Below are 27243 nucleotides of genomic sequence, written 5' to 3' on the forward strand. Positions count from 1 at the left end.
AGCCACCCTGCTGTGTGATTGACAGCCAGGCTGTGTGAATTGGGGAAAACTGCATAAAAAGCAGGTCTCTGGGTCTGGAAAGGCAGAGTCGCCACTGGATCGAGAGAGCCGAGGAGAAGCGGACAGAAGCGGACCTCTCCCACGACTGAACCGCCCGGTGAAGCCCTGCTGCGGGTCCGAATCTTCAAACTTCGAGGACAGGGAAGATCTGCAAGGAATCTTCTTCCCCTTGAGTTGGTGGGAACAACCAGTTCACCAAACTGCTCACCAGGCCTCCCTTCTCTGGTCGAATTTGCTGTACAGAGCTACAGTGAACCGGATAGCCAGGAGTAAAATACCCTGCTTGCATTTTAAGGCCTGCACCTTTTATTCGTCGCTTTGCCCTGCTGCTGGTTTCTTCCCTGGGCAGTGCACAACCCTCCTTCTTGTCAGTCCGACAGTCGCTTCAGGAACCGTGAGCCTCCAGGACCTGCCAGGAACGTCTGCCTCAGCTACAGCATTCTTCTGCTTTAAAGGTACTGTCCTAACCCGGTTGTTCGTTTCGTACCGCCACGGTGAAAGTGTATGAAATCTTTCGCCAATCCGAGGGCTTGTCCTTCTCCATTCTTTAAAGTAACTTTTCGTCCGACCAACTTCGTTCTGAACTCTTGGCAAAGACTTAACCGCTAAATACTCTGAACTGTGTGATCGTCTGCAAAGACTTTGGTCCATTGACTTTGGGCCAGGCCCCTTTAATTTGATTGCCTCACTGAAGTTCCTTTTTCTAGATTGCCCTGCTTACTTACTTGTTAGTGCTGCTCAATTTCTGTCTAACTTTGTCTTTCCCTCCCCTTTAAATTGCTGGAGTGCCATTTTGCTCACACTTCATTTTGAGCCTAACTTGTCCAGAATCTGTTGGGTGCGGTGTAGTGTATTAGTAACGTGATTTTTCAACTGCTTGATAATAGTGAAATGTTTAATAACTGATGTGTAAATAAATGTATATTCTTTTACTCAGAAACCTTGAATCAGTGTTTGTTTGATTCATAGTAATTGCTGTCCTTTGTGTAACTATTGATACTGCTCACTTTACTCTTGAGATAAGTCTGGCTGCTTAGCCATCGCTACACTTTGCTGTGTAGTACAGGCTTGTACCAAAGGTGAATTTGTACTGTCACTTGGAGTCCTAATTGTGTGCGGTGTTCCCAAAGGCTACTGCATATAATTCTGCCGAACATCACTTGATGGGCCAATTTCATCCTTAATAATTCAAGTTCCAAGGAATTCCTTGAAGAAACATTGCTGGAGGTCAGAACAGAGGCAGCAGGAGTGGTGGCATTCCCAGAATCAGATTCAATAGCAACCCCAGGGGCAGGGGCCTCAATGGTTGCATCCCGCCTTCAAGAGCTTTACAATCAGTCTGGTAGTCCACCAGGGCAGCTATCAGCTCAGCCCTAGACTTATCCTCAAAGTCTAACCCCCTGGCTTCACAAGCACTCTGGAGAGCTTCTAAGCTCATCCTAGTTAAATTACCATTTAAAAAAGATTCTCTTGCTTGTAATGTAGTTATCTAGTACACAACTAAACCTCAGTTTAACACAGTGTAGATATTTTGTAAGTGGCAAGGTTACACACTGACTCTTAAAAACATTAGCAACCCACTGCTGCCACCAGGGTAAAAACTGGAGGGGGTATCTGTACTCCTGCTGTCTATATGGCACAGTAGAGGCACAGAGCACCGCAGCCAATATTCTCTATTTGGTAATGTTGGATGAGCAATCAAGGATTAAGCTCTCACAAGGTGATGCAGGCTGGTTCTTAAGTACAGTGTAGTCCCCAAGCACCCACAAAGGAATGTCCACACACTATGTTAGTGAAAACACAGTTCTTTATATAAATAGGCTCAAGTCATGTACACAATCACAATAACACACTTTGTGCTCAAGATAATCTAAAATGGTAAATATATACAGTTTCTATGTTGTAATACAATTATGCTTTGATTCCATTAAAATGCATCAACTGTACTCAGCTAAAATGTCATACAAATCAGTTAATAAAGTGAACCACAAATAGACATAGGAGGAAAGCAGGTTGGTTAAAACAATAGGCAGAACATTGGGCCCCTATCACTAGGCACAGTTCTGTATGAGAATCCCCCCACCTCGGCAACATGTAAATAAAGATATAAACCAAGCCCAGTCCATATATTGTCTATTAGAGTCTTATTTCCTTCTATAAAGTTTCTATCAATCCAGTGTACCTGTAATAGCAGATTTCTTCGATGGGTCATTGACAGATCGTTCTTGAGTGACCCCCTTTAAGGCAGGAGTCACGGATCGCTGATAGTCCTCAAGGAAGGTGAACCTTGGCATCGAGAGTCGTCGATGAAAAGGTTCGATGGCGTTGAGACCGCAGTTTCGGTCCTGGCGGTGCTGGTCGTCGATCAGTCGTGGACGTCCTGTGAGGACGATGCATGCGGTGCACCTCGACGTCGATAGTTAGTTGTCACAAAGATTCACTAAAGAACTTTGGCCCAGCAAGGGCGTCGGGTCATTGGCGTCTTTGTGGTCTTCGGGTGGCGGGAAACCCACCGGTGGATTCTCGTCGGAGTTTCAGCGGACTCGACTTTCTGCGGCGGGACAAAGTGGTTGGCAGTGCTGGCGAGAGAGTCCTTGGATTCAAATGTCTTAACGCAATGGAGTGTTGCGGCTCCGGTCATCGGCGGCACAGCGTCAAGCTGTCCCCACTTCTGGGAAACACAGCTTCGACAGGCCTCCCAGGGTTACGGCGGTCCACCGAACCCTGGTCGATGACGGTAGACAAAATGTCTGGGTGCTTTACTTCTGATTCCTCGGCGGTCCCGGTCTCCAGTCGACAGTCTTTCGAGGGCTGGCTTCCGGGGCACTTCGGCAAAGGTTTAGCGGTGCACGATGGCCCCTCGTAGCTCGGGAAGTGGTCTACTAGCCAGGTCCTCTCTCGGATCAGTCCTCGACAAACTCGACAGCTTTCAGATCCGTTCGAAGCAAATGCAGCAGCAAGTCTTCTTCTTCCAGCTGGGCTTCAAGGATAAGCATCAAGTATCAACTTCAGCTTCTGAATGATTTCTAGCAGTTAGAGGCCCCCAGATATACTGTTCTGTCTCTCATTCACATTGCTGGGTCACACCCAGGCAACCAATCACTCAGAAGGGCATTCAGGCAGTCAGGCAGCCAATCAGGCTCACAGTGCATTCAGGCCATTCTTTTCCATCCAGACACTCACAACACGGAATGTGGATTTGGACAAGCAGTCTGCCATTCAGCACTCCACACTGCATTCCTCTCAGTTTCGGGCAGGGCTATCTCAGTCATTGTGTCAAACACAAGATACTAGACACCTATAACATGAAATGCGTATTCGTCACACACTTCATTCACCCAGGTCCCACCCCATCGGCACAGCGTCAAGCTGTCCCCACTTCTGGGCAACACGGCTTCGACAGGCCTCCAGCGGTTACGGCGGTCCACCGAACCCTGGTCAACAACGGTGGACAAAATGTCCGCGTGCTTTACTTCTGTTTCCTCGGCGATCCCTGTCTCCAGTCGACAGTCTTTCGAGGGCTGGCTTCCGGGGCACTTCGTTGAAGGTTTAGCGGTGCACAATGGCCCCTCGTAGCTCGGGAAGAGGTCTCCTAGCCAGGTCCTCTCTCGGATCAGTCCTCGACAAACTTGACAGCTTTCAGATCGGTTCGAAGCCAATGCAGCAGCAAGTCTTCTTCTTCCAGCTGAGCTTCAAGGATAAGCATCAAGTATCAACTTCAGCTTCTGAACAATTTCTAGCAGTTAGAGGCCCCCAGATATACTGTTCTGTCTTTCATTCACATTGCTGGGTCACACTCAGGCAACCAATCACTCAGAAGGGCATTCAGGCCGTCAGGCAGCCAATCAGGCTCACAGTACATTCAGGCCATTCTTCTCCATCTAGACACTCACAACACGGAATGTGGATTCGGACAATCAGTCTGCCATTCAGCACTCCACACTGCATTCTTCTCAGTTTCGGGCAGGGCTATCTCAGTCAGTGTGTCAAACACCAGGTCCTAGACACCCATAACATGAAATGCATATTCGTCACACACTCCATTCACCCAGGTCCCACCCCACGGGCGTACCCACAACATACAGTCATTGGGAAGGCTACAACCAGTCTGAGGTGGACTTCCTGACACTACCATATATGGAATTTCCACCCAACAGCCAGTCAGGGGGAAGGGACAGAGTCAGGGCTTCCCAGGACTTTGGGAAAAACAAGGTAACAGGCAATAGAAAGCAAGAGGCCACAGTGGCCATCTTGTCTCCTATCAGGAATCAACTGATTCCAATGGCAGGGCCTGGGTATCCCAAAATGGAGGATACTCAGAGCACCTGTCAAATTCAGAATGGAGCTGCCACCAGCCCATATCCTGCCCTGTGGGTCACACACAGGTGCCCAAACACATACCGTAGGGGCACTGGATTGTACCCCCACCCATGGGTGCCATAAGGGTATCCCAAGGGTTTGTACACCAAACCAAAAAGAGGAAGAGCTGCACTGCCAGGCGTCCCACATGGACTCCTGGGCAGAAAACAATACAGAACACACATGAAAAAGAACTACAGAACAAGGACAGCGAGGCCCTGTCCCTCCAATGCATTTCCAGCATCACCTGTTTCCCAGAGCAGCTCCTGCTGGTAGGTTGTTCTGCTGGAGAGAGGTCTTACCAGAACTCATGAAGGATCAAAGAAGAGACTCAACCAATCAGCCCTCTTCCCTGCAGTGTTGCAAGTCCAGGATAACAAAACCAAAAAAAGGTTGAGCTCCACTAAGTGTGTTGCGCTGCTAGGAACTGACAATAAGATGACTGATTATGATCCAACAAAAAAACAGAAACACGCAAATGTATGTCAAATGTCTCTTGTATTCAGATTCTTGTCATCAGCCAGAATGATTTGCCAACACGTGTTTCGACCTTCTGCGGTCTTTCTCAAGGCAAAATATCTGGATTCCATGGACAAAGCAATACAATCAAACCACCAATGATACCAAGAAAATCAATGTCATCAAAATATCCAAGGAAACCCAAACATTTGAAATATGACATATACAAGCACATGGATTCCAATGGATGAATACATGGGATAACACAAACCAAATTCAAGAATAATGAAAAAATGTGAATACATACATTACCAAAGTCACCGTGACATGATCGTCATGCATGTTCCAGGACCATGTCATCATGTAAAATAAACAGTGAGATCACAGAAAAGAAAAGAAAAACACAAAGGCCATCGGCCAAATTTAGCCTCATTGTGAATAAAATAAAATATACAAAATAATGCAACGGACCATTCTACAGTGCCTATCAATTGCAAACCCAACATGTTCTAAATCACCCAACTGTACACCATTGGCCTATATTAACAATGGCCCAACTAGGCTAGTCAGGAAATGTGCTGCCCATAAATTTAAGCCCCAAATTACCGGTGGCTGTGCCTGGACAAAGTGCCTGCTCACAAACCTAAATCTATATAACTACTGGCGTGCCCTGATAATACTGTGTGCTCCTTAATCCACCACCACACCTCTTGTGTGCAGCCCATTATGCTCGAGCTGCAGCTATGATCAAATAAAATATATGTTACCTAATTGAAGTCCTGCTGGTTCAGCTGCTATGCTGAAAATTATTTTGAAATTAATCCAAATGTCATCTCCAAAGAACCTATATAAAACAGAATGGAAAATGCAAGTTGTATGAAAGGGTGTAAAATCCCTAAACCAGACGGTTTATATGCCCCAGCATCATGCAATCTGCAACCAATGTCACCCTGGTGTGAGTTACCTGAAAATGACAGGCTGTTCAGCAAACCAACTTAATAAGAATGCGTCGGGTCACTGCAGTGCTCCAGCATGTATCATGAAGCAAAAATCTGCGTCTAGAGACAAAATAACACGAAGACCACACACTGAAAGTCAGTTCAGCAATATCTTGCTGCAAACGTGAGCGTTTGTGTACGCTAACCGCAATAGGAGACTGAAAACAGTCTTACCTCCAAGAAGAAAGTGCCGTCTCCTGCTCAAATTATGTCGTCCACATAGTCATTCGGATGCTGCTCGGTACCATGTCATCCGAGTAAAGCACCTCACGGGTGAAAATATACGTGAATCGTCACGTGTGCCTTGACGCTCACGTGACTCAAAGAAACCAGTCAACAAGAGTACTAACACATGCATACAACTCCTCATCCGTGCCGTGAAATGTAAGTGCATTCACTTGTTATAATCAGCTCACATGAAGTATGAATGGTCTATTTAACCAAATGCTGAATGGAATGAGAAAGATGTGAAATGACATAAGGACTGAGACTGAATCCATACGCCCAAATGCAAGTTCACTGCAACACGATTCCATCAAAGTACTCTGGTACATGCAGTTAACGTCCGTTATTTAAGTCCAGGCTGTCTGTCCAGAATACACACAATACTTAAAAATCTGGCCTGGATTGGGCTCACATTGCTGGCACATGCATGATATCAATCTGATGTTGTTTCTTATAATTAAGTGAATTACTATCCATCATATCCTAAATCAGGCAAGGCTTTTAATAGTAATTACTCATGTCTATGTTGTTTTGGAACAGAGGTTCAGATTTGAAATGCAGCTTCAGGGCTGAATTCACTTGGTGGTCACAGCAGCTGTCAACTGGGCAGCCGTGACCCCTGAAACTGCTCTGTGCCACTGGAGAGAAGGTGCTGCAGCTCATGATACTGATTCAGCAGGGCATGCGTGTACACCATGCTTGTGGTATGGAGCTTATGAAAGGGAGCTCTGGTTAGCAGAACATTAACATGAATCAAAAATCTTGGGCTCCTACACCCTTGCCAGATGGCAATCCATCACAGGCAATGGGGCACAAATATCGACTACAATGTGCAAGATATATTCCTGAGAATCAGTGGCGTAGCACAAGATTTGGCCCACCCCCTGCGAGCCTTGCTGACAGACCCCTCCCACGTATTGGCAATAATTCACATCTCGCACCACACTCTGGGCTGGCCTAGACTACCACCCCAACTGCCAAAATCAGCTCTTCACCCAGAATTACCTCCACATCGCTCTTCCTTGTCCCAATACCTACCTATGAGGCAGTGTGCCTCATAATCAAGTACTGGGTTGTGGAAGAGTGGGATTAGGAATAATGAAGATTACAGGTAACTAAGCCAGGCATTACATTCACATCCCTCTACCTCATCCTAGCCCTTGTGTATGAGGCAGCGTGCCTAATACACAAGTACTGTAATGGGGAGGAGTAGGACTAGGAGTAACGAAGATTAGATTACTGGTAAGTAACCAGAGTATTCACCATACACTCACACACACACACACACCCAGTCACCCATACATTTATAGGTGCATCCTTTCATCATACACGCACACCCAGGCAGCCTCCCATACATTATGCACTCACTCACCTCATTCACACACATTACATTATATACACATAAACACTTAGATGCACGCGCACACATTTGCACAAAATACATTTTCTTACCTTTGAATCCATTGCAATCCAGGACAGGTAACAAGGCCTCCAGCTCCCTGCAGCAGGAACGCAAGTTCGTCATGGAGCTGGAGGCCTCCATGTCATGGTGTGCGGGGACCCGTTTAAGATAAAAAACAAAAAGTTTCTTTTTGAAGTCACTCTGACTTGATAAAGAAATTATTTACGATACAGTCCAGGTTGGAGGCCTCCATGTCATGGGGTTGGGGGGGGAACACCTATTTCTGTTACGGTAATTGGGCCGTAATGGAAAATGACTTCAAAAAGAAACAATTTCTTTTTGAAGTCAAAGGGGTCCCCCGCACACCATGACATAAAGAAGTTATTTCCATTACGGCACCAATTACTCCCCCCCCCGCACACCACACCATGACATAAAGAAGTTATTTCCATTACGGGTCCGATTACCGTAACAGACATAATGTCTTCATGTGCACCTCCCTTACTATTTTCTGTACTCGCCCAGAACCGCCAACAGGAGATGTAGGAATTTCCCCTTTCAGTTTATGTATAGAAGAACATGAGTGTGGTTTATTATGACTGTAAATAAAAGTAAGCGATGTCTCCCTGCATATATGTATTTACACACATTTTACTGAAAAAAGTGACATTTCGAAGTAACTTCAGAACGAAACCTCATGTACATGACAAATGTGCAAAGACTGCGCATCTGAGCAGGGCTGTGTCTCCAGGTCTCCGTAGTAGTTCCCTCTCTTCGTCCACCATTTTCAGGTAGTAGTCAACAAAAGATCTTTTGTGACAAGAAAGGTGGAGGGTATTGGCGCTTGACCCCTTCTTCTGCGCCTACCAATTGGATGGCCATGAACCACATGAGTCATACCTACACAGTAACTTAGTGACACAAAATACACTGTACGGAGACAAAAAGAAGCAACAAAAACCCCTGCGTGCACATGGCCATCTTGAGGATTTTGGGGGCCAAAGATACATATAGGGCCCTCTAAAACCAAAACAATGACGGGGTACAAGAACCTTGTAAAAGTATATTGTGCATGAATACCATCTGATAGTAAACATTGGCCTAAGCACATTCGCATCGCACTGTAAATCGCATTGGAATTAACCTGAAATAGGCTGACTACTCCGCCATTTTAAGTTAACCGCCATTTTAAGTTAACTCCTGTTTTCTGTCCCATGTTAGAATTTGTGTTTTCGGCTCCAGCAGAGCAAATTGAGCTTTGTACTATGCCAACGTAGATAAACATGCTGAAGCTGCTAAGGTGGATTGTTTGTCCTGCACTAAGGAAACCTTGGAGTTAAACAAGAGCTGTGCTAATCAGTAATTTAGATGCCATCTGTACCAACAGTGTCTTCCCCATTCAAATAGCGACACAGAATGATGAATAGCTGAACATGTGCTTTTGCAGAAATCTTTGTTTTCGCTCCTTGAAACTAAGCTGACTTTAAACTTAAGAACAAATGGTAGACAAATATAAGTAAATGAAATAAGGACTGTTACCTTTGTGTCCAATGTTTGAAAAACATATGAAGTGTTTAACAGAAAACAACCAGCTATTCAAGAATTTTTTAACATGTATTAGTTATGTGGAAAGGCTATGTACCCTAGGTAAATGTTTTACATGAAGAGGGGCTGGACGATGTGTCTCGGATTGTGAGAAAAAATGTATAAATACTCATGTTTTTGAAATGTCCAACTCTCTCTCATCTCACGGTGTCTGCTTACAAACATTGCGGGGTGTTGAGAGCCAGACAGCTGTTCTGCTAATATAAAGTGTGCTTGTACCTTAGTACTTGTGACTGTTTTATTTCTATTATGTGGTATTAAGCCTCGATATTCTTTAATCTTTCAGATGGCACCCGAATAGGGACCCTCAGGATTGATGTCACATCGCTAGATGAAAACGAGGCTGCCGGACTAGGATCGGAGAGTGACGGGGGCCCCTGCAAAGTGAGATGGGATTCCTCCACAGTACTGCACACCCGATCCCTGAATGGTGAGCAGCGTTTAGTAGGACATCATGGCAAGGGTCCCCGTATCGAGGCCTGTTTTGTGAAAACTCCAGCCACAACAATTTGTAATCCGATCAGATCCCTATGAAATTTGAAATCAGGTGAGTCGTGCCCCGATTCTTAAAAGTCCTGATATTGGTTGCAGTTTTGTTTTTGCAAATACAAACGACGCCAGGTAGAGACAGTGATTTGATATGCCTGCGAAATTGTCATCCTGTTTCAGGGTATTATTCCGCAGAGAGAGACAATATTTGAAACAAGGCCAACCGGCACCACCCGGTGGGTCGCTGGCTTATTTTATGTAAGTATGGCCTAGGAACTATAGCATGTAATGAAATTTGTCACAGACAGACCAGACATGTTTCCGAACTTCAGTGGCCAGTCTATGGTAGTTTTGAAATTGCCTGCCTAGAGCATTTAGAATCTGTATTGTTGAGGAAAAAGACTAGGCCTGCAACATTTGATGCAGTTAGAGATTGGAGGAAGGAAGCTATGCAGAAACTCAGAGGTATAGAAAAGCATGCACGTAGACACATGATGAATGCTGAGAAAGCATTGTTACATGATCAGCGGGTACAGTCAGAATCCATTAGAAGTATGGATAGGGCTTTTCAACTAGATGTGCAAAAGATATATCCATTTCATGATTTTCATACATCAGATGAGTTACTTAATAAATTATTGAATGAACGTAGAACTGTTTCAACTGCAGCACCTCCTTATGTGCCTCCTCCCGTTGTTGTTCCTCCTCTTCCCATTGTTGTTCCTCTTCCTCCCATTGTTGTTCCCCCTCCTGCACCTCCACCCTTGCCGACAGTTGCTGTCCCCATAGCTCCGTCTGCACTGCCAGCAGTATTGCCTCCGCTATCTATTGACTCTTTGCCAGGTGGTTCTGCTCCACCGGGAGTGGTTGAAGGGGTGGGAGCTGACCCAAGAATAGTGACTTGTGGCACAGTAAGGCAGAAAGAGAGAATTGTATACATGGGCTAAAAAGTACATATAAGAGGGTGATGAATCAGCTGTTTTAGTTGCGATTTCTGACCAAGGGGGTATTCCTGAACAGAATATTTTGATAGAAGGGATAGGAACGTATTTAGTTGATATATGAAGTGATTTAACAGACATGAATGTCCCACAGGGGTTGAGGGATTTGAATGTCCTTGCCCACTCAAGGGACACTGCAGAGAAAGTATATGAGCATGTAGAGAAGGTATTTGAGTTTAAAAGGGAGCTAGATCAATTACAGGACGATGAAATGGATGGTAATGAACGACAAGCTTCATATGTGCAGAAGGGATTTCTTCCTCCAATGAAACCAATGAGTGAAGAAATTCGCATTTGTACAAGAGATGCTCTTATGTGGATTTCGGATGTTTCAATTTCTCCCATTGAAGTGCATGACACGTTTAGTCAGTATGCTCCGGCAATGCAAAGGAAAGTGTTACAGGTGATGGTAGAGTATCTACAAGATGAATTTATGAAGAGAAAGGAATGTTGTGCCGCAGATTTGATGGTTATTTATAAAAGAGCATTTTTGCCCGATACTGCTTTGACTACTTTGTCACTTGATTTAGCCTTGTTGCTTAATTGACGTTCAGATTTGCCTACTTTACAATTGCCGATGAGGGCGGTTCCTCCGACATTTGTTCCAAAAGTAGAGATTCCAGCTACTGTTGCAGCAGGAACACCTGCCACTACTATTGCAGCACATTATGTCTCACAGTTTGTCCATGTTCCCTTTTCTAGACAGGAAGTGAATACCATTAGGCAATCAATTCCAGATATTAGGAAGAATCCAACAGGATTTTATAAAGAAATTGAATCTGTTTTGCATTCATCAGTTTTCACGCTGGGTGATACAGATTTGTTGTTTCCCGTGATCCTTCCTGCTGATTTGTGGAAGCAGATTAGAACTGGAGACAATCAGGCAGGGAAGGGTGATACATGCAATGCCTTAGTACGAATAGATGGGGGAAGGAATGCCGGTGAGAAACCGCCACAGGTGATACTGATGTTGCCAGATAGAAAAGTGACTAAATTGAAAACTCTGGTTCCTGAAAAAAGAATCAAATGGGATAAGCTTACTGCTTACATGCAATTGAAGTCAGAGGGTGAAACTGACTATTTTAACAGATTTGAGCAAGTATTTTCGGATTTTAGTGGTCAAGACTTAAGTACAGATCCGTGAAAGAGGCTGTTCGTTGATAAGTTTGTGCGTGGATTATTGCCTGAAATCCAATCACAGATCATGACATTTGAGAGTGCATGGGAAGCGAAATCACATTCTGAAGTGTTACACATGGCTCAGTACTATGAAAATAGGGTTAATACATAGACGGAGAAGGTGGAAAAGAAGAAGGGAGACCGGAAAACTAGAGTATTATTGGAGAAAATAGCTAGAGGAGCCAGAGGTGGGAATACACAGTTCAGAGATCCATTTACACCACAGGGTGGCGCACAACTGGGTCCTGTACATATGAACCAGTGTGCATATTGTAGACAGGAGGGTCATTGGCGAGCGCAATGTCCGATCCTTCAGCAGAGATCAAGCAGCACATATGGTGCAATGGGTAGATGATCCAAAGGCCGTCCTGGGATAGGGGGTCCTGGTAGAAGTCAGTCTGCACAGAATCAACAGACATTATCACAAGATAATCAGCAACAGAGTGTTACTAGTGGGAATATTTTTGATAATCCTTTGAATGACTATTTTTCTGAGGATTTTGGATCTGACGATATACTGTTCCGTTAGGACAGCCTGAAGCAGGGTCTGGAACCAATACCTATTCCCGTCGATTAGAAAGTGCCCTACATTGAAATGAAGGTGGGGAATAGGGAGCATCTCTTTTTGATAGAGACAGGAGCACAGAAGTGTTCTATAGATCATTCATGTGTTCCAGATATTCACTATCAGGGCAGAACAACATTTCTGTAGGGTTCTCTCATACGCCAGTGGTAAGTCCTGTCTCTCTGCTGGTACAAATTTCACTGGGACCATTCACTGATTCTTGTCCATTTCTATTGATGACAAATTGTGGCGAAAATGTGTTGGGATTGAATTTATTAACGGAATTGAATGCTGTGATTTACTGTTCTCCATATGGAGTGTACTTAACGATTTCGCCCCAACAAATTTCAGTTCCACAATTTTTGTCTATGCCTTTACCAATCGAATTGAATAAGGTTCCTACATGTTTATGGGCAGTTAATGATAATGACGCTGGAATTTTACAAATTGAACCCGTTAAAATTGTGTTGAAACCAGGAGTTAAATTGCAGCGTATTCCGCAGTATAAGATTTTGGTTGAAGGTGAACAGGCTTTGAAGAGTATTATTTCCGATTTCGTACACCGAGGTGTAATTGAGGAAATTGCAGTGAGTGTGTGTAATAGTTCGATTTTACCAGTTTACAAGAAAGGGGATAACGCAATTCCTTTTTTGTTTTATTATTGATTTGCGCGCAATTAATAAGGTTGTTGCTCCATAGTTTCGATTGTGCCAGATGTTACCACAATTCTGACTATGATTCCAGCCACGGCTACACATTTTAGTGTTGTGGATTTGAAAAATGCTTTCTTTAGTATCCCTGTGCATGTTGATAGCAGGTATTTGTTCGCGTTCACCCTAGGGGGACGCTCGTTCACATTCACTCGTGTGCCACAAAGGTACACTGAGAGTCCAAGCATCTATAGTAGAGCGTTGAAAGAACAGCTTGATACACTTGAGTTACCATCCACGTGCATGTTGTTGCAATATGTTGATGATCTACTTCTAGCTGCTGATTCTGAAGCTGCTTGCAAAGAAGTCACTGTGTTGCTGCTTATTCATTTAGCAGAGCATGGGCATAAGGCTTTGTTGAAGAAGTTTCAGTATTGTCGACAGGAGGTCGCCTATTTGGGCTATCTCCTGTCGACAGAGGGAAGAAGACTGACACCTGTACGGATACAAAGCATCTGTGATATGTCTGTACCAAATACACAGAAAGAGGTCAGAGCTTAAATAGGCATGGCCTCATATTGTAGACAGTGGATCCCAAATTTTTCTTTGTTGATAGAACCTATGTTGGCACTGACAAAGAAGGACATTTCTTTGCCTTTACTGTGGAACATGGATTACCAGAACGCTTTTGATCTGCTTAAGGCTGCGCTGTGTTCAGCACCAGTTTTGGAACACCAAATTATGAGAAAGGCTTTGTTTTGTATGTGACTGAACGTGATGGATGTGCTTTGGCTGTTTTGATACAGGAACATGGGGGCAAGAATAGGCTGTGCGGCTATTTTTCCTCCACGTTAGACCCTGTTGCATGTGCTTTGCCAAGATGTTTGAGAGATGTAGCTGCTGCTGCTGCATCTGTAAAACAAAGTGAGGGTATGGTTTTAGGTCATTCCTTAACCGTGATGTTACCCCACTCCGTAGACGTTCTATTAAACAGAACGCAAACGCATTTCACATCAGCCCGATTAACAAGATACAAGCTGATTCTATTTGCACCGCATATCCAAATTAAGAGATGTTGTTCATTGAATCTGGCTGAATTATTGCCTTCTCTACAAGAGAAGGATTGCAGTGACGAAATGTCACATGATTGCCTCTTTATTACAGAACAAGAAACTAAGGGCATAATTGATTTAATTGATACACCTTTAAAGAATCCGCAAGGGGAGCTATTCTGTGATGGCTCCTGTTTTAAACTTCTGTATGGTACATCCACCGCTACTTATGCAATCACCAAGTTAAGCACTATTGTGGAGACTAAACAAATTCCGAATAATTCTACACAGGCCACAGAGATTATTGCGCTAACCAGAGCTTGTGACATTTCTGAAGGGCTTAGTGTAAATATATATACAGATAGTCAGTACGCATTTGGGGTGGTTCATAATTTTGGTCGACTATGGGCTGAGAGAGGATTCTTGGCCTCACATGGAACAAAAATTCAACATGGCATTCTGATAGTCCGGTTGCTGTCAGCACTTGCGCTTCCTACACAACTAGAAATAATGAAGTGTGCTGCACACCAGAAAGTGACGGGCGATGTAGGACAAGGGAACACTTTTGCTGACAGAATAGCCAGACTGCTATTGATTTGCACTCAAAGATGTACTTGCTCGATCCAACAAGATGGGTTATGACACTTGCATGATGGACAAAGCGATTAGATGTTTAAAAGACATTCAGGCTGAAGCTACCCCAGAAGAAATTAAATAGTGGGTTGACGGTCCAGCCGGTCTAGATGATGAGGGTTGTTGGTTGGATAATGAGAAGCAAAGATGGATGCTACCCAATGCCTATGTCACTGCTATGGTCACCATGGCTCATGGCCCAACACACAAATGTGTTAGATCCCATCTGGTATAACACTAATATCCAGAAAACTGCTGAAGATTTGGTGCAGAGTTGCATGATATGTTTGCAACATAACATTGGGAAGGGTAATTTTGGTCCCCCCTCCATGCCTTTTGAGGTGATCCATTTTTACTTTATTGAGATGGAACGATGCCAAAACTATAAATCTGTACTAGTTGTGATCTGTGCCTTTTCGCAAATGGGTTGAGGCTTTCCCACTGAAAGATGTCACAGCAATGTTAACTTCATAGACCATGCTTAAGGAATATTTTCCAAGGTTTGTCTTGCCGAGAGTAATTTGGTCCGATAATGGTCCACATTTTAGCTCTGCTGTCATTCTGCAAGTATGTGCGGGATTGCAGATTGATAAAGGCTTCCACTCGGCCAGACAGGCTCAGAGTGCCGGCCTTGTAGAATGCCATAACGGAATTCTAAAGAACAAAATTGCCATGGTGTGTGCGCACAGTAATCTGAAATGGCCTGACGCTTTGCCAATAGCCTACCTATCAATGCGGACGACCGCACAATCAAAGACAGGGCTCTCCCCCTATAAGATGGTCATGTGGAGACCAGCAAATGTATGGAATGCACCGAGGTCCAAGCAGTTGAAAAAAAATTGAGGACACGCTTTTGTCTGACTATTGTGATCAGTTGACTCAAAACATGCGTTTGATTCACCAACAGGTAGGAGCAGCCCTCCCTGTAAAATATGAGGGTCCAGGTCATCGACTCCAACCTGGTCAGTGGATCCTGATAAAGAATGTTGAGGGGGGCACCTGCCTTGGACCTCGTTGGAAAGGACCACACCAGATTATTTTGGCTATGCAAACCGCAGTACGAGTGCCCAGAAAGAAACACTGGAACCACGCGACACATGTGTAGAGGATTCCTTTTCCTTTGCCCTATGACGAAGGGGAGGAGAAGGGAATTGATAATCCCGATGCACACAACAAGCCTGCTTTGATCGACACCAAGGGTGTCACGGAAGTCCTTCCTGAGCCCATGGGGCCTGAGGAGATTGTTGCTTCTTCTTCGAAAGTCCTTCCTGAGCCCGTGGGGCCTAGGGAGATTGATGCTTCTTCATTTTCTTCTTTGTCATCAATCAATCTTGTTTCTGCTTCTTCATATTCTTCAGGAAACGATGACGCTTTGTTCACTGATCATTCAGTACCTGGAGTTGTAAGGTACAATCTGCGATCACGGAACAGGATTTAGATTTATGGCCTGCTGACATTACATTAATGTAATAGAATAGGAAAGTACAGCTTGGATTCTGTGCCCACAAGAAACCCACAAGAAACCACTGTTGAGCCAGTCCCTCATCATTCCTCTGCTGCATACAATAAGAGGCAGGGACCGGTAAAGTTACCTTCAATCAAGATAGGCCACGTGGTCAAGTGCCACCCACGGATGAACTAAAAGAGCCTAACAGTGAGGCTTGTTAACGGACGCTGAGAAACTGTGCCTATTTTAGGGGCCACTCGTACTGAAAAGGATCTTGATCATTTTGCTGATAATGAGTCTGCCCTTCAAGGGTCATGGTCCCCGAGGGCCAAATGGATACAGATCACAATAACAGCTGGTATTATAATTGCATTGGCATTCGGGTTTTGGTATCTGGAGAGTGTACATCCGTTTGATGTTTTATTGCCAACTACAAGTGTCTCCACTGTGTCTCCACCTTATGTGCCTTCGCACACTCTTCGTCCTCGAGACCTCCAACATAGAGGCGGTTATCAAAACAACACCCTCTTGATGATCAGGAACGCCACCCATGCCATTCTAAATAAGACCAATTGTTGGATATGTTCACATCTGCCACAACATGGGCAAAAGGGATTAGGCTGGTATATACATCCACTCCCTCCAACTACTGCTTGTTATGCTTCACTTAGGGCATTATTCTTTGGCCGAAGGAACGATAGTGTCACTGGTAATTTTGATGGGACTAATCTTAATGAGTTTGAAAAACGAGTTTTAGCACCTTTATCATGTTCTCTGTTTGCGAAGAGGAGCAAGCTAAATGTTGCTTCTATTAGGCCTTCTGATAGACTTTCCAGACCTTTCCAATCAATGATTACCTTTAAAATGGCTCCCATAGGTAACAGGGATGCCATGCCTCCTTCCTATACTGTTAACCATAGTCCAAACTCTGTTCCATTTTGCATACAAAGAGAGGGTTCCCAACCAATGGGTACATTTGAGGGATGTACGAACGTTGCTGTGCTAACTAGTGAAGATAGACCTCTATATGTAGGAGATCCTGTTTACTTTGTTTGCTGTAATGAGGCATATCCATGGTTGGCAAGAGATTGGGAGAGTACTTGTTATTTAGGTATACTATTACCAGGCGTATATGTTGCCACCACTGTTGAAGTTTCTAGAACTCGTCCCAGGCGGGATGAAGGTGGTGACACTGCCTCACAGATTCTGGGTGACGTTGCTAAATCCTTTGTGCCATTTTGGGGACAGATAATAAACTCCCAAGATATTAGAAAATTGGCGAGGGTTTAAGAGAAAACCATCAATGAAACCACTGACATCCTATTTAAGGTTTCAACCTCTGTACACCCACGACTCCCCCCACCCCTCTGTTCCTGTACCTTCCCACCTGTCCTCATCGCCTGGCAATGATCAAAAAAGTCATGGTATTTATCTTAATTTCCCATTGCTTCCTCTACATGCACTAGAATGAGAATATGAAATGCTTGGCATTTCAAGGGCAGCATTAGCAGGACAGAGTGAGAGTATTTGTATCCTAGCATATAGCAGCCACTGGTAACGAGCAACACCTATAGGATGCATGCAAAACACAGATCAGTAGCCATATGAAAAAGATACACATACCCTAAAATGCATACAGAACTCAGATTAGCAGCCTCACAGAATGTACAAGTGTTCAAGCATGAGTATAGAGGACAGATTGGAAGCATCAAGCAAGGACGGTACAAATGCAGTACCATGGGCAGTGGATACAGGTTAGAAGTTACCAGGAAGGTGCATGTATCTGACAATGGACAACGATTAGAAGAGGGACATTGTTTTCAAGTCGAGTTGCATGAGTGAGCCAAGACGTAAATTACTTTGTGGGGTGCAGAAAATTAATGGGCACTAATACAATGTAAAAAGAAACACAATAGCCAATTAAGCCATGAGTGCGGCTTGTTTGAACAGCTGAAACTGAGATGTAAATCACACTTTGTGGCTGACAATTATTTCAACAGTTTAGGGACTAGAAATCTTGGCAGTTAGACACGAATGGCCACATTCTCAAAACCTTTTTTGGTACAACTGGTAAGATCTACAGGCATATCTCATCACTTTCCCCAAAAATTGTTCTGCCTTATTCTCAGAGGGCATCTGAATGTGTACATCACACATATGTATATTAAGAGTCACTTTCCTTCTAATTTTGTGCATTTGTGGAAATAAGGGGCTGCTTCTGAACATTTGAATGCACATCCCAAATTCACAAACGGAATGCGCTTTGACATTGGCAAGAAATAAGGCACATTCCTCCGAGTCTCCTGAGAAAAGGTGCATAGGGAAGCACAACACATGAAATTGTCATTTTGTACCCTTTCATGCACTTTTTTAAGCGCCTCCGCCATTGTTTAAACTTGCATTTCTGTCCCCAAACAGGGACAGAAATGTGTTTTTTTGTTTTGTTTAATGCACTCCCAGCACATATGTGGGCGATGGGAGCAAGTCATACATTAGTAGAGGGATAGCCAAAGCATTGTTTGCACTGCTGCACAGCCCCCAATAAAAAACAGTTCACCTTCGTGAATGAGGTTATTTGCGCATTTCTAACACCAAGTGTGCTTTTTACATTTGCGTTCATATTTAATATCTGCTTTAACACGATTAAGTGTGTTGCCCAGGATCACACAATTTGGTTAAGTGCTGAAGCTGGGACTTAAGCATAATGTACAATTTCTGTAGCTGATTACATTCTGTCCCAGGTCTTGGCAAACAGAAGGGTGCAATGATGTCTATGTTGATGGTATAAATACACTCAACTAAATGAAAAACTGTGAGAAGCTCACCTGCGTGTAGTCCTTGTTTGACACAGACATGCGGATTGCTACACATGAGGTGAAGAACCTTTTGAAATTCTAGAATAAATAAATTCACCTTGGGGCCGTTGACATTTGGCCAGCTCTCTCCCGTCTAGGCACCCTTCTACTGAAATGGCCTAGACAAATGGAGAGAGCAGACAATGAGGAAGCAAACCCTTTAACCAAAGACAGCCCAGTACTGTGCAATCAATTAATATGATCCCTCCAGGATCATAATATCAGCCGGTGCTTTCAGTGAGATTCGAAATTGGCTCTGGAAAGGGTATGTGGCCCAATTGTGCTGGAAGAGGACTAAAGGAGGGGCTGACTGCCTAGGCAAGAACCGCCTGCCCCAAACAATACGTCATGAGGCCCTGAAAGCATGTATTGTGTGTAACATAGCAGTGTCTCGGGTAGCCCTGCCGGCATACTGCAATAAATCTCCCTCTAGTTCAGTTTTTAAATAAATTGTTGTCTGCAAATAAATCCTTCTCACTCAGGGATATAAGCAATTTAATCAGTGAGCAAATCACCTTAATTCTGCAAATAAAATACCCAAGCCAGGTGTGCTAATAGCTTTTCTTAAGTGCTCACTTAGGGTTTCAGCTTCAACACTGTCTGGCTGTCAAATGATCATCTGTAGCTATTAACCTCCTGCAAGGAATGTCCAATAGTAAACACATACTCTATGCACATACTCCCTAGGGAGGCGCCAGTCTTCTCACACTAAAGGCTGCATCACTTTAAATGAGCTTTTGCTATTCAAAGGCAGACCTCAAGGTGTTAAGCTAATACATTACATGTTTTACCATCCTTAGTATACTTGGAGAATAATGAAATTCAAGGTGGGGCTCATGTTATGCGCCCCCAGGAAGGGGAAACTTAGGGAGGACAAAACAACGATCTTACTTGGCCTTGTGTCATTCAGATCGCGCAAGAGCAGGGAAGAGGAAAGGGAGAAGTGCCGAGCGGTGGAGGGTGGGGTAGAGGGAGAAGGCAGGTAACTCCAAAGTGCAGCCAGCGTGTGGTTCAGTGCAGATAAATCATGAAGTGAAGCTATCGGGTGGCTCATAAGTGTGGAGGGAAAGGACTGTAGGGTTGCAGATACAGACCACAAGTGCTAGGGGAGCCGGGAGGCAGTGTGAGGTGCGACTGGACATGCAGAAATCTGGGCCCAAGTACAGAGGGTAGCCAGGAGGCCATTACATGGAGCAGTCAGGAATCAGCATGGGAGATGAAGAGAGAAAGCAGAAGCAAATAGGAAGGTCTTGAGTTTCTTCTGGAACCGAAGATGGTTCTGCTCAAGTTTGAGAGAGGCAGGGAGGCTGTTCCAAAGGCAGGCCCCAGCCAGAGAAAGATCTGCACCCCAACTCTCTGCTTGGAAAAGCGATTGACCTCACAGAGTTGGAAGTGGATGAGCGGAGAGGTCGAGAGTGTGGATGTTTAGGAAGAGAGAGTTGGAGGCAGTGCGGTCCCAGGACCCAGAAAGCCTTGTGGACAATGCATAGGGTCTTGAACTTGATCCTTGCCGCCACTGGGAGCCAATGAAGAGATTTCAGAGCTGGAGAGGAGAGATACGATCCCTTGGCCTGAGGCCAAGGACAAGTCTCGCTGTCCTGTTCTGGATAAGTTGGAGAGGTCGGAGAGTAGACGCAGGAAGATTTAGAAAGAGTTTGTTTCAATAGACCAGCCTAGAGAGGACCAGAGCTCTTATGACAGTGAGCTTCTGGGGGAAAGTGAGGAAAGGAAGAATACCTCTGAGGAGGGGAGGTTGATATTTTGACTTCGTAGAGACATACAAGATGTGAGGAGAGAAGGAGAGAAGGAGAGGGTGGAGTTGAACATGACCCCAAGGTTCTTAGCCTCACAGGTAGGAGCAAAAAGACAGGCCAGGGTGAGGGGCCAGAGAGAGAGAGAGGAAAGGAGGGAGCTACTGTTCAGATGAGGAGGATTTCAGTCTTACTGGCATTAAGGCAGAGACATTGGGGGCACACCATACCTGAATTGAGGTCAAACCATCTGGAAAGAGAGAAGGAGAAGAGGAGGCTGAGGGGAGCCTGAAGGAAAGCTGGGTGTCTCTGCATTACACTGAACGTTGGAGCAGAAGGACGTGATGTTGTGAGCAAGAAGTGCCAGGTATTGGTTGAACAGCCAGCGACAGAGGTTAGACCCCTAGGGAACACCACATGTGAAGAGAGAGAAAGAAGAGAGGAAAGACCCCGTTTGGACCTGGGAGGGTCGGTCAGAGAGAAAGGAGGTCAGCCATGCCATGGCCTGATCAGTGATATCCAGGTTATCATGGAGGCAATTGAGCAGGATGGCATGGTTGACAGTATCAAAGGCAGAAGATTGAGGAGAATGAGGACAGAAGGAAGGTTAGAATTAAGGTTTGAGAGCAGGTCTTCACGGGAGTTCAGGAGAGCTGTTTCCATGCTTCTGGCAGCTGTGAAGCCAGACTGGTGGTCGTGGAGACAACCAACAGATTTAGTGTGCTGATTAAGCTGCGAGATGGCCACCTATTCCAAGAGTTTGGCCAGGAAAGGGGTAATGGAGATCGAGCATCAGTTAGCCGGAGAGGAAGAATTGGGAGATGACTTATTTAGCTGGGGGTGCACAAGGGAGTGCTTAAGGGAGGAAGGGAACGTTCCAGTGGCAAAGGAGTGATTATCGAAATCGGCCAAGCCTGGAGCAAGGGTGTCGATGTGGTCACCCATTGGAGTTTGCATTAGGAAGCATCTCCATTATAACACATACATCAAATAAAAGCCCCCTCTGAGGAGATGGGGGAGGCCACCAGAAGCCCCGCTGAATCATCAGCTGTCCCCAAAATCACTCAAAAGAACATCAGTGAGAAAGGGGAAGGGGACAAATAGAACCAATGTAAGCAACTTAGTGTGTTGCATCAACATAAAGAGAATTTTGGGACCATAAGAACAAGCTCATATTTTAGTTATGACATGTCTGTGTCTGAGATTCAAGCCTAATGGGCACTGGCCTTCCTGCTTGTTTCATTTATGATACCGCCCTAACATAAATGTGATAGTAAACTACCAGTCATATATATTCATTTGGAGAGATTGATGCTTTGGGGGTCAGATGATGCCTCTGCGCCGTGTATTTATATTACAAGTCACCTATGTAAACTCAGAGTCTCTTGGCTTTGAAATCGCACCAGGTGCTTATTCAAGGGGAACTGAACGAACCACATCCAACACAGCCGTTAACTCCGGCCTACCTAAAGCCCTGGTATCATCCTATGGTAAAGGCAGGGTAGCAGCTTCAGCATGTTGGTTCCACTCTCCTAATTTGATGACCAAACCACCTCTCGTGACTAATGCATTATGGTCCAAATTAGGGATGGTTTACAGACATGCACCATAATGATGTCATGTCCGTTTTTAAACAAGTTCGTTTTTATCAGGTGCAGTGATTTGTTGCACAGTAAGTGTTACCGTCAACAGTGTTTATATACACAATGATCCATCTCAGCGGACTGAGTTATCCTGCCATGATTAGCAACCATAATATCTCATTTTAACACATACCTCTGCAACAGGTACTAAACTCACCGAGGTATCTTCTTAATAATGGGGGCACTCAAACTTATCAATATGCATTTCAATTTAATTTATTTATTTATTTATTTATTTATTGCATTTGTTACACGCCCAGACCCATTGGTATCACGTGTGGTTTACAGATAGCTTAATTGTTTGCCTGGTTACAGGGAGCAGTAAGGTTACATACACAGTAAACATAACAGTAAGATGCAGTACAAAGGATTTCAGGTGCATATTTCAGGATATTGCAAGAGGTACAGTTTGGTGCAGACAGTGGTGTGGCGAATGGGCCTAAGATGTTGGGTACAGGTTTGATTGTTGCATTTGATCAATATATTCCCCAAACAAATGTATATATTGTAAACAAGTTGTGCTGTAGCGAATGCACTAACTGGATGCACTAGAACACGGAATGCATTACAGGATTCCTCGATCAGATCCGTAAAGAGTTGTGACAACATCCACGCCAGGCAGCAAAACATCCTCTGGGACACACGTGTTGGGATACTAGACAGTGGTCTTGGAGTTCAACCCGTAGCTCTGGTGCACGATGGCTCCCTGTAGACACGCTCATTCTGTAGCTAGCTATCACTCACCCTGCCATGGCCCGGCTCCGGGGTTTGGTACTAATGGGGGGGGGGGCGCAAGTGGGGGAGAGGGGTGAGGTTCCAACGCTGCGAGTGAGCATCGAACACCAGCCTCATTGCACACGCAGTGAAGCTACGACCTCCTGTGACCTGCATGCTGAACACAAGCAAGCATGCGCAGATGGGTTTGCGATTACAATTTTGATTTTGCATAGAACTGCCAGATCGGATTTTAGGGCTCATGCCGACCCAGCGAACCCGACACCCCCGACACCCCCGCCCCACGCCCAACACACACAGACGCCCCCACTCACTAGCCTCGAGAGGACCCTGACAGTGCTAAGGAGTTGAGTAAAAAGACAGACAGCCCCCCTAATATACCCAAGTATCAGGGTCCATAATCAATAAAAAAAAAAATCGGCTAGTGTAAGGTTTTGTAGTTGATTGGTTTGCCCTCTACATTTTGAGGTAGAATGTGCAGTTCGGTCATAGTACCGTGCACTCTTTTTAGCTTCCCAGTGATCTTTTTTTGGGTAACCTCTGTCCCTTAATCTTCGCATTGGGGCTGTCATATGCAGTGGATGTTGTTAATGAAAGGTTAAAAATATCTTACATATTCTATAGTTTATACTTGCATTGCCAGGGTGATCTTTTCACCCCGATATGTGCAGACTGTACCTTTGAGCTCGTCTAGTGCTTGTCATTGTGACTTTGATTGCACTTAAATGTGGACGATATTGATCCAACTACACAACCTCATGGTATTCTGATTCGAATTGAGTGCAAAGGAGTTGAGGCGATTTGACAACAGTGGGACCTGAGCAGCCCCACGCGTACGGTTAATGACACGCACACAATGGATAACAACATCAATTCAAAGATCACATTTTCCCGAGCTCTTTTTACGCAACACACATTTCCTTGTCACAATTTCTCGAGGTTTTTCACCCTAGAATGAATGCATAAGTGTTGGCACATTTTCACCGAGGAACGCCCCTTTATAAAGGAGAAGAGGAAAGCCATTACCTTATCGTTCGGTCCAGCAAGGAGTCTTCAGCAGCTGCAAACTCCTGTGTGCGACAGCCAGGCTTCAAACCCAGGTGGGTAGAAACGATGCTGCTCTCTCTTTTTGGCAGCATATCTGTCTATTGTACAACCATGTTAATGTGCTTGCGTCACTAAAACGCTGAACAGAAAAAAAGGTGTGTGTGTGTGTTAGTGTGTTTACCCTACCCTTATTTGTGGAGTTACAGAACAAAATGATGCACTCATATGAAAGAAACGTTCTACATACCGGTAAGGAAAACAAGGCACAGTGATGAAAAGTGATTTGCTCAGGATCACATAATGTGTCATTTGTGGAAGGTGGGGATTCTGGGTCCACAGTTCCAGATTTCGATAGCAGAAGAGATTTAGGGGGCAATTCATAGAAATCAGCGCACAAGTGGCGCACGCGGCTGGCGCACAGTATTCATGGATTCTAACATCCATAACGAGCCGTGGCGCAGAGTGGCGCAGCGAACCTGCAGCAGTGCCAGTTATGCCCCCAACCCTGCCCCGTGCGCCATGAACTGAACAAAAATCCCATACATGGCGTACAGGCCAGTGGACCAGCATACAGCCCCCCAACCACGAAAACGTCTGTAAAACTCCGAATACACGAACCCTGCTCGCAGCAGGGTGCGTGTAGAGAAGAACACACGACAGGCCTTGTGCGAGTGTGGTACGTGAATTTCTGGGGTGCGCGTGGAGAATCACATGCGATAGGCCTTGTGCGAGCGGAGTACGTGTATTTCGGGGATGCGCGTGGAGAATCACACGCGACAGGCCCTGTGCGAGTGGGGTACATGTATTTCGGGGATGCGCGTGGAGAATCACATGCGACAAGCCCTGTGCGAGCGGGGTATGTGTATTTCGGAGGTGCGCGTGGAGAATCACATGCGACATGCCCTGTGCAAGCGGGGTATGTGTATTTCGGGGGTGCGCAAGGAGAATCACACGCGACAGGCCCTGTGCGAGCGGGGTATGTGTATTTCGGGGGGTGCGCATTGAGAATCACATGCGACAGGCCCTGTGCGAGCGGGGTACGTGTATTTCGAGGGTGCGTGTGGAGAATCACACGCGACCCGCCCTGTGCGAGCGGAGTACGTGTATTTCTGGGGGTGCGCATTGAGAATCACACGTGACAGGCCCTGTGCGAGCGGGGTACGTGTATTTCGGGGGTGCGTGTGGAGAATCACACGCGACAGGCCCTGTGCGAACGGGGTATGTGTATTTCGGGGGTGCGCGTGGAGAATCACACGCAACAGGCCCTGTGCGAGCGGGGTACGTGTATTTCGGGGGTGCATGTGGAGAATCACACGCAACAGTCCCTGGGTGAGCGGGGTACGTGTATTTCAGGGGTGCGCGTGGAGAATCACAAGCGACAGGCCATGTGCAAGCAGGGTACGTGTATTTCGGGGATGCGCATGGAGAATCACATGCGATAGGCCCTGTGCGAGCAGGGTACGTGTATTTCGGGAGTGCGCGTGGAGAAACACGCGACAGGCCCTGTGCAAGCGGGGTATGTGTATTTTGGGGGTGCGCGTGTAGAATCACATGCAACCCGCCCTGTGCGAGCGGGGTACATGTATTCTGAGGGGTAGGCGTGGAGTTTCAAATGTGATTTTGCAGTGTGTGTCCTCCCAGGTGTGTCCTGTACCCCCTCCCCAGGCCCTGCAGCCAGCCCACACCACAGGGGACTACCCTGCACCCCTGGTCATGTCCCATAGGCAGCCCATCCACCCTGGCCATGCCCCCCAGCCAACCCACATGTCACCATGCACCAGTGAGCACTGAGTCATGTCCCCCTGCACCCCCACCCACCCTGCATTGACGGGCACCTGCCAGCAGGCTCCGACTCATGTTCCCCTGCACCCCCACCCACCCTGCATTGACGGGCACCTGCCAGCAGGCCCCGACTCATGTCCCCCTGCACCCCCACCCACCCTGCATTGACGGGCACCTGCCAGCAGGCCCCGAATCATGTCCCCCTGCACCCCCACCCACCCTGCATTGACAGGCACCTGCCAGCAGGCCCCGACACATGTCCCCCTGCACCCCCACCCACCCTGCATTGACGGGCACCTGTCAGCAGGCCCGACTCATGTCCCTTTGCACCCCTGTTAGGCAGAATCCTGTGCAGTTCCCTTGGTGACCACTGCAAGAAGATTAAGACTACAGGCGTAAGCAGTAAACCCAATTGGTAGCAGTCTGTACCACCCAGATTTACCTGGTAGCTGTGGCTGAGCAGTCAGACTTCTCTCAAGAAGAGTAGGGCAGTATACAGAGGATACACAATAGGGCTAAAAACACTGCAAACACTGACCAGAGCTTGGTATCAAAAGTATATAATTATTTATTTAACACACACTTAAGGAAATACACTAGCACTATAAATCAAAGCAAGTTCAAACACAATCAGAAAAGTATACACACCTCCCTTGAGAATTATTAGACAAGTCTAAGTCAAAACACCACTATTTGTAAAAACAGATGTGAGCGCGTAACTTAGATGGCACTCCAATAATTAAGTAACAGGGAGAGAGAAAGGCAGGTCATGAAAATAAAACAGTTCCCAACACTTTTCTAAGACCAAAACAAGTTAGTGAAGGCAGAGTCTAATGTAGAGACAAAGTGCATAGGCCAGGCCCACATTAAATGGAGCAAGGTGACATGTGCCCAAGATCACACAGTTTAGAAATGCATTCAAATCTTTGTAAAAATGTTCAAAAGAGGTTTGGTTGATTCAGAAGGTAAAGTTAGAAGGTCTGGGGGCCAACCCAGTTGGAAAGCCAAGGATTTAAGGGTCACCTTTAGCAAACCGTAGAAAGGAAGGCCAGGTGGAACACAGTACCTTTAAAAGTGAGGAAGCACCAGCAGTGGCAGTTGTTCCTGGCAGCGGATGCAGTTCGTAGTTTCGACCAGGGGAAGAGAGGATCTCGTCGAGGAGGAAACTTGGAGTCGTTGCACTGCCCAGGGAAGAGACCAGCCGCAGAGTTCGTCGGTTAAAAGGTGCGTTCCTTTTATTCGCGGTCACAGTGGTGAAGCTCGGCTATCCGGCTGCCGGGGTGCTTGGCACTGGCGATTCGACCAA

The 27243-nt window shown here is 45.7% G+C and overlaps 1 protein-coding gene and 1 pseudogene across 1 annotated transcript in view; one reads left to right on the forward strand and one right to left on the reverse strand.

Annotated features, from left to right (window-relative positions):
* The window catches only part of LOC138526003 (galactoside alpha-(1,2)-fucosyltransferase 2-like), a 203867-nt pseudogene extending 197731 nt beyond the window's left edge, over window positions 1-6136 (reverse strand).
* A 54-nt stretch (window positions 6137-6190) lies between these two features.
* Window positions 6191-27243, forward strand: part of LOC138526007 (galactoside alpha-(1,2)-fucosyltransferase 2-like) — a 367214-nt gene continuing 346161 nt past the window's right edge. Inside the window, exons 1-2 of the mRNA XM_069636297.1 lie at window positions 6191-6260; window positions 9395-9655. Of these exons, the coding sequence (XP_069492398.1) occupies window positions 9639-9655 (17 nt within the window). The 5' untranslated portion in view covers window positions 6191-6260; window positions 9395-9638. The remainder of the gene's footprint in view (window positions 6261-9394; window positions 9656-27243) is intronic.

Source organism: Ambystoma mexicanum, chromosome 1q (assembly GCF_040938575.1).
Source record: "Ambystoma mexicanum isolate Mex_15411 chromosome 1q, UKY_AmexF1_1, whole genome shotgun sequence".
Classification (NCBI taxonomy): domain Eukaryota; kingdom Metazoa; phylum Chordata; class Amphibia; order Caudata; family Ambystomatidae; genus Ambystoma; species Ambystoma mexicanum.